General features: G+C 41.1%; 1 protein-coding gene across 1 annotated transcript in view; it reads right to left on the reverse strand.

Annotated features, from left to right (window-relative positions):
* Nucleotides 1–11479, reverse strand: part of LOC104289398 (lethal(3)malignant brain tumor-like protein 3) — a 30041-nt gene extending 18562 nt beyond the window's left edge. The window contains exons 1-10 of the mRNA XM_009888332.1: nucleotides 11418–11479; nucleotides 10693–10801; nucleotides 9184–9241; nucleotides 8045–8133; nucleotides 6685–6789; nucleotides 5896–6031; nucleotides 5322–5413; nucleotides 4174–4325; nucleotides 2468–2544; nucleotides 925–1010 (exon numbers count right to left, since the gene is read on the reverse strand). Coding sequence (XP_009886634.1) covers nucleotides 925–1010; nucleotides 2468–2544; nucleotides 4174–4325; nucleotides 5322–5413; nucleotides 5896–6031; nucleotides 6685–6789; nucleotides 8045–8133; nucleotides 9184–9241; nucleotides 10693–10801; nucleotides 11418–11479 — 966 coding nt within the window. The remainder of the gene's footprint in view (nucleotides 1–924; nucleotides 1011–2467; nucleotides 2545–4173; nucleotides 4326–5321; nucleotides 5414–5895; nucleotides 6032–6684; nucleotides 6790–8044; nucleotides 8134–9183; nucleotides 9242–10692; nucleotides 10802–11417) is intronic.
* Nucleotides 11480–12911: the final 1432 nt, after the last annotated feature.

The following is a 12911-nucleotide window of genomic DNA, read 5'->3' on the forward strand; positions in this document are numbered from 1 at the left end:
AAGGCTTTTGCTTTGTTTCTGCTCACAGTGAGCTTCCAGATAAATGCACTGAACTCCAATGTAAGAAACAAAAGCTTGTGCAGGGTTGAGAGAACCATCTTCAGATTTAGTTTGCAGAATAATCTTACTCCATCTAGGAGTTTGGCAGAGATGCTCTATCATCTGTTAGTACGCTTATTTCTGTGGGGGTGCAGAACATGTAAGCCCTTGACAGGAACTTCTCACTCTACCTTAATTCCTGCCTCATCACCAGGGGAAGAGGGCTTTGCACAACTGCAAGGTGAAAATATTTTAGAAGTTTTTAAAACCTCGTGTGGAGGGGACACCCGATGGATGAACTGCACACTTCTCATTCTCCCTCAAACACATACACACACACCACCCTTTCCTCCCTTCCCCACCAAAGACTGCGGTTGCAGGCAGTGATATCCACTCCTGACCCCCATGAAGGGAGAGGCTGGAAAGTCTGTTCAACCAGTGTCAGTCCTGCTCAGATGTCAACTGGGAGATCCCCTCTGCCCACACAGTCAGACCTCGAGCAGAAGACCAGCTCTTTCTCCTCTCCAAGCCTACTCTGAGGCAAGGTACTGCCCTTCACATGTTCCTCTGAAAGCTACAGTTATCTGTGTGGACTGAAGGCTCTTCCCTTAAATCTCCTAATGCAACAAGTGAAGATGTTTAGTCAAAAATCCTTTCCAAACCAACTTTTCATTGCATTTAAAAAAATAATAAACTTGTAGTCTGCTGTGCGTTTTGTTTTAGCAGCAGTAAGAGATGATCTTAAACTCTAAGTAAAAAACCCAGTTTCACCCTCTTGGCATAGACATGGTGAAGCACCATCAAATAAAACATCTGGCAAGAAAGGGTAGGTAACAGCTGTTTCTCCGGCCCTCCTATCTAGGACAATCAAAGAGATTCACCAACCAGTTTGAATGCTCTTGCTGGCGCTGCCTGGGAATTAGTTTCTTCCAAGTATTTCTCCCATGAGAAAGCTTTGGAATCCTTGTATCCTGAAAAAAACAGAGAATTAACATTTAAGTAAGAAAACCCCACATTTATTGTTCCAAACAACAGAAAAGCAGCTATGTAACACATGGCTATTATGTTAATTTCACACTTACAATGGATGGTGCTGCAAAGTGGTCTGTTTATTCATACACACCACTCACAGCACACAGAGCAGCACTGCAAATTTCCCTCCCTTCTACTCAGGGCTTTAACCCTGACCCGAAAAACCTGAAGAGTTCATTTCTGTACAGCTTAACCAATGTTTATTCTCTAGAGAAAGCTGCCAATTAAAAGCTAGTCAGAGGATTCTGTGATGTGCAATGGCAGCACTAAATTAATTTCCTATTTTATTAACTATTCTACATGTGAGTGCCTGCAAGACTGTAGAAACTTCTCATCTCCTGCTACCTACTCACGCATAGCTGAGTAAAACTACAGTCTGGAGACAAAAGGCTCCATCGCCTTTACCATAACCTCAGACACCTACAAGGCTGTGCTACTCTAACAACAACAGGATGTCTCTCCCCAGCAGCTACCTCTAAGAAACTGTTCTACTTTTTTTTTTCCCCCTTCCTGTTTCAGTGGTTTTTTAGCCTCAGTATTGTTTCCTTTTGGCAGGAAGGTGCAATGACTAAATGCACAGGACAGCCTGCAAATTGCTGCACATAAATCTCTCAGCAGAGAAACCAGTATTGACTGCAGATTCTGCTGGGGGCACAGGTAATCGTGGTACGAGTAGGGGAGCTGCACGCCACAGCCTCGTTGCACGTTCCAGGAGCAGGAGCAGATGTGGCGTTGCTGAAGAACACGCGTTTACAACCCCTGTTGCATCGGCAGCAAAGGCACAGAGGCTAATTCCTCCAATGCAGAGGGATCTCGGTAGAGCCACCCACTCTAATAAACTTGATATATGTAGTAATTGCAGAAATTCTTGCCCCAGGGCTGTCAATCTAGCAAACAGCAGACATCATTTTTTTTTATTTTTGTTATTTTTAAGGTGAATGAGCACTTCCAAGGCCTGAAAACAACATTGATTTTCCTGTAGGTTCCGTCCTTTTTCATTTGCCATCATTCTCTTCATTTACTGAATTCCAGTGCAGCAGAAAGAGATGGGGCTTCTGTTACTCCTTCATTTACAGAAATTCCATCTTACCATCTATGAAATCATGATACTGCTTCCTCTTTCTTCCAGCTCACCCTAAAGGAAATGCTGCAAATACTTCAAAGTCCTTTCCCTTCCGAAATCCAATTCAATTACAAATTACCAAACCCCGTTCCATTTTTTGAAAGACCTATGAAACAAAATAAAATGCAGTGGCAAAAGTATGAATAATAATGCTGTTCAGTAGAGAAAAGAGTACTGAATGGAACCTGTAACTTGCAAATACGTAATTATGTGGAAGATAAAGCTTGCAGGTTTTTTGACTGAGGCAGGAAATAAGCCTAACTTTCGACGTACCAGGTGGTGTTGTCAGTGGGGTTCCAGTTTCTTGGCAGTAGCCAACAGGACGAATATACGGGCTGCTAGCTTCACACCTGAATCAAAGAGGCAAAGTTGGCACCAGTCAATTTTAAAGCAAAAAGAAAAGCAGAATTTCAAATGCTGTCTGATACGCCTTTGCTGGGTTAGCAGATGCTTTCAGTGGGTGTGATCATGGCGTAAAAGACAAGAATTACCTCGTTAGAATTTATAATGCCAAGTTTTCAAGCCTGCCCCAAAAGATAGGGAAATACAAAGAAGAATGTCTGGTGCTTTAAAAAAATAACAACAAAAAGCCTCCCACACATTGACCATACCAACCACAATTCAGCCTGGACAAAGATCATCCAAGCTAAAATCCAAAGCAAGCAAAGGAACAAACCCCAAACCCTCGTCCCTAAATGAAACACCATTATTGTAGAAGAAGGGGAAATTACTTTTAAGGTCTTTGCCAAGAACTGCAGGTTATCTGTTCATTCTAGCTGAAACCTAGTGGTAGTTTGCCTGGTTCCCAATTTTATTGCATGTTTAGATCTTCTGAGTCCCTGAAGGAGGCGACAGGCCAATTTGAGACAGCCCCTTTTGTCACATCTGCTCCCAGGAAGGGACCAGAGCAGTCTTTCAGATCTAGGAAAAAAACTGGGTGTTTTCAGCAAAGCTCTACTTTGAAGCTTTGTTTGCTTGTGTTTCCATTAAAATCTTCAAATTCTAAACAAAACACGGCATGAAAACAAAGCTTCACAGTGAAGCTAAAACGGTGAAGGAAGGAGAGCTAAAGTCCTGCAAATGGAAACACCGGTGTTACAACGCTCTGCATGACATATTTATGGCAAAGAAAGAAAAGACCAACTTCCCACCAAACAGGTGCCTATTCTGAAAAAAAAAAAACCCCAAACAAAAGGAGATGGGGGAGAGTACACAGAATACTGATTGAATCAGTGCTGTTTTGACAGGCATGTGCCTTGTGTTGCTTTCACAGACAAATACAAAGGAAATTGCTCCATTCAGGTAGGTTGGAAAACACGGGCCATAAAGGGAAAATGTTTCTTTGACTAGTATTCCACCTGGCTCCAGCGTGAGGGCAGGGGATCAAAATTCTCGGATGCAGAACAACTGTAGTGCAGGTCAGGACTGAAAAGCCTAAATGTTGGCAATCGTTTTTATTTTCAAAGGGCCTTAGCCAAACTCTGCTGAAGCAAACGGAAAAGATTTTTACTGACTTCAGTACTGCCTGCTTCCAAATGTAAGTTTGCAGAGAGACATGCCAACACCCTCTAGTAGTCCTGGAAGGGACAATGTTACTAATTCCAGGTGGTGTCACTAGTGGAGCTTGCTCTTCCTTCAGCTCTGCCAGAGGAACGGATAACATGAACATTCCCTGACCTGACCCAAGTTGGCCAGCTGCATTACCTCAAATGCTTCTTACCTTGAATGCTTCACGGGCAGTTCAAGCTAACCCCACTGGTTTCGCTCTGAGCCAACTTACGAGCGCTCAAACAGCAGGGGAAGCTACTGGGCAACTGGCATTTTGTAAAAACCCAAAGTAATTATTCAGATGCTTGAAAACTGATTTAAGATCCCAACTTTAGCGACCACATTTAAAATATTAGATATTACCCTGAGTGGAAGAGAGAAATAAACCACAGCCTACTTGCAGATATATATTAGAAATAGAATCTCTTTACCAGTAGTCATAACTCTCATCCCAGTTATCAAAATGAATTAGCAGGCGGTTATCCACCATGTCCATGATGGTTGCGACACACATCAGAGATGGATTCTTCTTGTCCACTGCCTCTAGTTTCATTCCCAGACGAAAACCAGAGGGTGTGACAGGCTGAGGAACAGGACATCAGGAAAGGGAAATCAGCCACATTCTAGATCAGGCCATTTACACTACCCTTATAAACTCATTTGCTGCAGGTTGTAACCCTGAAACCCACAGACCAAAACACACTGTCTATATATAGTTACTAGCAAGAGGTTTACAGATGACATTTCCATGTGTTCTGGCAATGATCGTTACTATTTCTAAAAAAGAGCTAAAGTAGCTTGAATAAGAGAATCTCCACGTACACAACAACACTACAGATTGAAAGGCTAAGATGCACATGCCTCGCAGTGATGAGTATTGGCTGAGGATAAGCGTAAGCACTGCAGGTCCTGACTTATTAGTGGAAAAGTCAGAGAGCCTTCAAGGAAAATAGGTGACTCAGTCAGAAGCAGAGCAGAGCTGCACAATTAGGCCCTGATTGTACTGAAGTCAGTGTTCTGCCCATCTGCAGCATGAAATCCGCCAGACCGTGGACTTCGTGTCATGTGAGTGACACAAAATGGGAGTGAGTGTTATACAGGAACTGAGGCTAACGACCAAAAAAGAAAGCAACAGTGGGTGAAGGATGAAAAATGCTCAAGATCCATAGCCTCATAATGAATCCCATGGCGCACATGAGTATGCTGCTGGAAACCAGAAATTACTTTGGAAATGATTAAATTAGAGGAAAGTGACACAAATATCTTGACTGTAGGGACACAGCAAAACAGACCGTTGTAATATATTTAATAAATGGTAGAGTAAATCTTTTCCTCCAATATTAAGAAGGAAGGGAAATACAAATTATCTATCAAAAGTCAGTGGCTGGGGGAAGGAAGAAAAATTGTACTAGCTTCCCATCTTAAAAATAAATCACAGCAGGAAATAGCTTGCATCTTATTGTACCATGGTTGTACCTCTGACATGAGCATATTAAAAACACGTAAATCTGATGGTCAAAACTTACTTAGCATCATTCAGACCTATTTGAAACACCTTGTATTCAGTATCACCACTTACAGTGCCGAGGGTCTTAAAAAGGCTTTTTGGAGCTGCTTGAGCTTTGCAATTCTTCAAGTAGGAAGTCCAATTAAATTCTCCCTCCTTGAAACCTAGAAAGAGAGATAAAAAGATTGTTTTACACAGCCCTGTTATATTCAGATTGGTTTTTCAGAAATGGAAATTACCTGGGAAGAATATGAACTTTGCATGATAACTGCCCTTCAGGGGTTAGGCATTTCAGCTAGAACATCTCTCTCTTTTTCAGTATAATGTCCAATCATTAATCTGAACCTTTAAATGTTTCTAGGAAATTGAACGCAGGAAAGAAGCAAGTTCTGAACCCCAAAGAGACTCCTTGCTTTATGCGCTCATCCAATAGCTTCTAATTTGACTAACAATGTCAATCTTTGGGAATATTAAAATGAAGCTGTTTTGTTCTTTTGTCATTCATTATCTTAGTTACACCTCTTCCCTTTAAGCCACTCAGATTGAGTTCCACAATGAAAACATACTGAAAATGAAACATGCAGAGCCAGGACAACTAGTTCTTGGTAGAATTTATGGTTTCTTGTACACCTTTTTTTTTTCGTACCTTTAGGAGGGAGCAGCTTATGACTTGTTTTTTCACACCAGCCAACAGGATGGATGTCTGAGGAATCAGCATTAACCCAGAAGTCATAGCACTCTGGATAACCATCAAAGTGTAATCGCATTCTGTACCCTTGTACCTATAATAAGGGGAGCTCTGATTATCATAAAGGGTCATAAAGAAGTTAAAGAAAAACACTAATAAAACACTCTTTACATAGTTGGATTTATAGATAAAAGTAAATTTAAGATCTCATTTATTTCTCAAAGTCTAGTTTTATTTTTCCTCATTTACTTCTTCCAGTTTCCATGCTCCTCTTTCCTCACTTTAAACAGCTGAAAATAAAATTGGTTGGTGTAACTTCACTGGCCTCCTATTCCATACTCACACACATATTACTGTGCGGCAGTATCTGGAATACAAATGCAGCCCAAAAACTTTTATGTCTATACCAGATCAACACTGATTTCACATAATTGAAGAAACAAGAAAGCATTTTGGCTTGCTTATATTTACTAAGCCTTAGTGCCTAATTGCATTGTTCTTTTTCATATTTGTTCACTGCATGCAATTAATAGGGTTACTATTCTGAGTTACAATTGCAAAAATCTGACAGTAGGATTTCAGGCACAGATCCTTAACCACATAACACTATTCCTTCAGTGTCACCTTGAACTCCTCCTAACCATTAATTAATTCAAGGACTATTTTTTTTTTATATTTCTACTTACTGAAAAAAAAATCCTAAAAGTACATGGGATTTCTGGAATCAAAGATAGGAAGAGCAACTACCTCAGCCACTGTGAGAACACAAAATCGAGAGGGGTGTTCAGGATCCAGCCCTTCCAATTTCATTCCAACTTTAAATCCATTTCGGCCTTGTGGGAATGACTGATACTGTGAGGAGGGGGAAGAAGAAAATACTTGTTTTTAATTCCTGAAGACAAAATCTATTGCAGAACAATTATCAGGCTTCAAATTTTCAACTCAGAGAAGAAAATTCTATCACTAAATGATTGCTGCTTTAATAGACAGGCGCAGGTACAGAGATCAATAATGGCATGATCACTGTATTTCAGATTGACTTGTTATTCTAATTAATCTCTCAGAAACACTGAACCACGAGCCTGTTGCAATTAGCTATGAACAAATCTTTCAGCAGATGCAGAAATGAGCTCTATTCAAACACAAAAGAATCCCCTTTGTAGCCCAGTGTAGGAGGGCTGGCAGAAACAAAGAGCCAGGAAAGCTAAAATCACGGTTGACTGTGTCAGCGCGGGGTCAGCAGTCCAGACTTTCCCAAAAGGTAACTTCTCACTTTCAAACAGTAAAAGCGACAAGGCATGTTTGATCTGGAGTCCATTTACACAGTCATCCCAGAAAACATTTGTGTCTTTCATTTATTTGCAGTCTTAATCCAAATTAAACATCTGAAGTATAGCAAAGGCTTAAAAGAAATCTGAACTGGAATTGCAAATGGCTTATTGCATCCACTGCAGTTACCCGACTTTCCTTCTCATCTCACTCTGTGAGGTTCCAACAACCCTGCGCTCTGAAGAGCTCACTGGGAGCTAAACTTTTAATGGGGGCTGGTGGGCTGGAGTGCAGAAGCAGCTTCACCAAGGCTAAACTCATCCTCTTCCACCTTCAATGCATCAGACTAGTAATGCACACAACTTCCACCCTCCCTCGTAACAGTCGCTTCCCACTGAGACACTCTACAACATTCAGCTAACTGACTGGCAGTGTTCGACAGAGGAAGGATGGAAGGGGTGCTGTACAACCACAGACGAAGCACAGGACACGTGAAAGACATTAAGCTCTCCAACATTACTGGGAGATTGCCTAACAGCCCATTTATCCACAGCTACCCAAAGCAGATCGAAACAGTCACTGTTTATTTCTGAGTGAGATTCAACCAGCATTTTTTACACCCTGGTTTGGGATGAGACTCACAGGGCAGATGCTTGTTTCCACAGTGCTTCAGGGCTGGAAACAAACATGTGGGGGTTTTACTGCCTGTGTGCACCAAAACAACTCATAAATGTAACTGCTGGCTTGAGGGTAGTCTCCAATCCTACCTCCACCGAGTTAGTAATTCTGTGATGCTGCCTGAGAAAAACATAGCAAGAGAGTTGAAAAAGCTGCCAACCTCTCTGAACAGTTTTAGGGGAGCAGCTGGCATCCGTTCCTCTTCTAAGTAGGAAACCCAGTTCCATCCCTTCTTCTTTCCAGGAACAACTAAGCAATCAAAAACAAAGAGAAAAATTAACGTTTCTCTCAGATGCCTCCCACTCTGCCCTCTCTTCTCTTTCTCCTCCCACGTACACACCAACGCTGTTTTGCTGTTGCACCCCAAAGGAGGCAGTGTTACCCAACTTTTGAGGAAAGGTATGAATTCCAGCAGCAGGAAAACTGTGCTCATTTCTCATTAAAAAAAAAAAATTATTATATCACAGGTCAAATGAATTGTGGCACCCGGCTTGCTGGCAAGCTGCCCGTGGAAAATTGCCACTGTTAAGTTTGGACAAGATATAATAACTTAAAATTGCGGTAAATAATTCCTTCTCCTGATATTTCACAGAGGAATAAGGGGTTAGAGATAAACTAAAAGACAGCACAAAGAGGCATATAATTGCAGCTGAAATAAACCTAAAACAAAACAAATGAAAAATCAAGTGAATTTTTGTTCCGTTCAGAAATTTTTACATATATATACACACACATATATTTATAACCTGCTAATACCACAATGCATTTACTACAGAGGCAGCTACCAGAACACAGATGATGAAAGCAACAACTTGGGCAGGTGCTTGGATTCATTCTAGTAGGACCACAGTCACACACACAGAAAATTATGTTTTAAATGCATATTAAAAATCTCCCCCCAGTTTACATATTCTAACTCCTTTAAGGTATATAATAAATTTATGTATAATCAATCACATGTTGTTTACAACTTATTTTCTATTTAGCATCTATAGTCTGTGGCTATGAAGCTCTCCAAAGTCAATGCAAAAAAGATTCGTACTGCCTTTGGTGAGCTTTGGATCAGGCCGTCTCCTAAATCCTCTACACTGTGCCCATCACGCAGGCAAATCTAGTATATTCTCGCTAATACACTTCAGAAGACTGACTGTGGTAAGAGGGTTATGTACCTAATAAGCTATTCTGAATGTGAAATGAGCTCTACTGTCCTTTCCTCTTCTGTTTACTATTATTCACTTTATAATAGCTAGTAAAAAAATCTATAAACATTAAAGAAAAGAGACTATGAGCTTAGCTCACCTTGTTTTATTGGTTTAGTGTTTCTGCGGCTTTTCATATTATTTGATTTATTCTTCTCCTAGACACAGATACGTTAAAAAAAAGTTTAGCAATATTGTTTTTTCCTCCCTCCTTGATCATCTCACAAAGCAGGTACAATAAGGATGTAACATGTGACTAACAGGACTATTAGCTAGCATTACCTTCCTTTGAACAACCCTGCAAGAACATTAGTAGGGTATGTTACATATATAACTTTGATCCTGCAGTATCCCAAAGTGCTTTACAAATTAATTTAACATATGCTACTCAAGTTCATTTACATATGGCTACTGAAGAGCAGCGCAGGCCCAAAATCTCCATTACAATACACAGGATTTGCTTTCTGCAATGCAGGATTTACTGCTCACGTAAGCAACCTCACTGTAATGCTCCATTTTCCGTTTCCTTTCAGAGGTTCTTATGTCCATCTATGCCAGGGAATGAATACAGAAAAAAAAATCATTTATGAAGCCCTGAAGGAAGCAGAAGCTTCAAGTAGCTACTGTCACAGACAAGCACCCCGGAAAACGTGGTCTCCCTGTGTCACACTCCGAGCCAGACTGCCATTCACATCTCTTCTATGTGTTTTTCAAACTCATGTATAATTCACCCAGGGTTGTCATTTCTCAAAGCAAACCAAAAAGGGCAAAATCTGAAATGCAAAGCTGCCTGTCAAACATGCCCCAGAAGAGACAAGGGGGCAGTTTCAAGCGAGGAGGAGAAGGGGGAAGAGAGAGAATGCAAGCACTTCTGACGTACTTTAAAACATCTTACGTACATCACAGAGAAAAGCTGAGCAACAAGATGAGTTAAACTGTTCGTGACATCAGAAGGTTCAGCTTGCTTTACCAACGAACACCTGCCCAAGCGTCTCTGCATTACAAAAGCATGTGCAATACGTGAATATAAATAAATGGTTCAGGCCCCAGACACTATGCACACGGTAGCAGAGTGCAGGCTTGCACAAAAGAAGGGCCCCTAAAAGGAGTAAGATGCTTAATGACAAGTTAAAAAAAGATCAGGTCAGGACTGAGGTACTTCTATTCATCCACCATTAATACAGGTTTCTAGTAGTGTAGTGAGTGTACATGCAAGTACCTAATAAAAAGCAATCAAACGCTGTGGTTTGACACTAATCTTCAATACCACATAACAGTACTCGACTCCAGTTAGATAAAGTATTTTTAGAGGCGTGTGGTTTTATTACTGTGAAATACACTTGGTGCACAGGGCTGTAACTACACCCGTAAAGTTACAGTCCGAAATCTTGACTTTGACTTCACGTGAGCTATTCACCCTTACAACTCCTCAGACTTCAGAACAGATATTCTCATTACTGACACAAATCAGGAGCAGACCCAGATCATTCTCATGGGTACAAAGCAACCTCCCTCAGCTCAGTTTGCACTGCACGGTGGAATGTGAGACACACAATTGTCCCTCCTCTTCACAGCTCTCTTTACAGAAAATACATGCAGCCTCATTTACCTCATCCTCATCTGCATTTTCATCATCATCGTCAGACTCCAGAAGCAGTCTTCTCTTCCTTCTGAGACGTTTGACAGGTCTGTCAGCCTCATTCACCTGACAGCCACTGCTGGTATTAAGATTTCTACTATTTCCCCTGTTTCTGCAATCATCTGGAATGTTTCTGGTATCACTAAACATCCAAAATTGAAAACAAAATCAAATTAAAAGTGCAATAATTCTCCTACAGTATTCCCAGTGTCTCTGTACCTCTAGAAGAATGAGGATGCCTGGGCTGAGAAACTAAAGAAGTGAATCATGTTTGCAGGACTTGGCAGATATATATCTTTTAAAAGCACTCCAAAGTACTGGCACAGCTCTCACTCGCAGAGCAGCTCGACAGGGTGTTTAATTTTGCCTTTTTACTACTCTACAGGAAGTTCAGACATCATGCTTATCTGTAGGATGGGGGACTGAGGCACCAAACACCCAAGCAGCATTTCCACAGGCTGGGAAGAGAAATGAGGACGGAGCTCTAGAGAGGAGCTTTCCTCTGCCGGGCATGGGAGCCTCAAGGGTAACAGGAAGGTTATGGGCAGAGCTGCGACGGTGACTCTGCCTCAGCCGTGCCACTGTAACGCTCGCTCTGAGGATTTCATTCTACTCTCAGCAACACTTTTCTCCAACACGATGTTCTCTTTAAACATTCTTAAACACGGAAAAGGAGGAACCTGGGGGTTCTTTACCTGTCCCTGTGCTGCTGGGAGCCTGTTTGAGTGTAAAACTTTCCATTCTCAGAGCAATCCATTTGCTCACAGGTTTGGAAAATGGAGCAGGGCACGTTGCCTCTGAGCACTGTAGAAGCAAAGAAAAAGAAAACTATTAAAGTGGTGAAACTTTGTATTTTTAAACACCTTTCACGCAATTAGATCTGCCAAAGTCCTTTATGAACTTTCATTAAGTGACCCTTGGTATCCCATTGTGAGGGAAGCAATTATTAATGCGTGCTGGCACATAGAAAGAGTGAAATTTTATCTAGAATATTTTAATTTTGGAGAAACCCTGCCCCCTGTAAAAGTGATGAAGGAGGATATAATCTCAAGGCTATAACCAGGACAGAATAAGAAATCTTTTTCTATTTCTTTATTCTTAGCAACCCTCTAACTTGAAAGACAAATGCGAACCAAGACCATCTTGTTTGGATACTTTTAATACAGTTGGTTAAGTTTAAAAACTTCAGCCTTTATAAATACTTTGTACATATGAAAATCCTTCATAGGCAGCCTCTAAAATAGCACATTATTGATGGAAGAGTGGAAACAAGTATTTCTGTATCTAGCAAGGGATATATAACAATCTTGCACCTGAATGAAAGCATGGAAATGTAAGGAATAACTCCAATATATAATTTATGTTTATTTTCTCCTATGATTTGAGTTCTTCCAACTGCAAATTAATTTATGTTTAATATTTTAACAAAACACAATTGCAGTGGTCCTCATTACCAGGGACCTAACCTATCCCGATGCATACTTTGTTCAAGTAACCTGACATGCAATTTGTGCGAGGGAGCTCCTATGTATACGTCATTCCTGTTCTACATTTAGTGGCACCGTTTGTGTGCACTGGTTTGATCAATCAATTTTTGAACGGACCATTAAACACTTTAAAAGAAAAAAAAGAAAAAAACCACACTGCATCACACAATCCAGAATGCTGAGGTATGAGTCACTTTGCTTTTTGTTTAAAGCCATTTTCATAGTCTCCTTACCAGTACTTGTACTCATTCTGCTAAGACAACTGACATTTTTCATTTATATTTGACTGCTCCCTACAGCCCAATACGGATGTCAGATGGTCCTGGCTGGAATTGGGCAGATAGACTGCCTACGCATGGAGTGCACGCACGCCTGCTTGTATCACAACTTAAAGCTTCTCCCCGTGCCGTCAGGGACCAATGATTCCAGGCAGGGAAAAGACAAAACAGGGAAAACTTGCAAGAACCAAGAGCGCTTGAAGAGCTCTGCTCAATTAGAAGTCACGTTGATCTATGGAACACGCTTGGGCTAAAAGGGTGTGAAAAATTCTTAGTGCTGAGGCGTCCACGTAAGAGCCGGTTCTTCACCTGATGGATCGACACCTCCTCAGCTCACACAGACGAGGAGAATGACCCACAATCAGCAGGAGCGTAAGCGAATGCCTCTAAGTGTAAGTGCATCCGCAGAGCTTACAGTGAAATT

The sequence above is a fragment of the Charadrius vociferus genome, unplaced genomic scaffold (assembly GCF_000708025.1).
Source record: "Charadrius vociferus isolate BGI_N301 unplaced genomic scaffold, ASM70802v2 scaffold877, whole genome shotgun sequence".
Lineage (NCBI taxonomy): Eukaryota > Metazoa > Chordata > Aves > Charadriiformes > Charadriidae > Charadrius > Charadrius vociferus.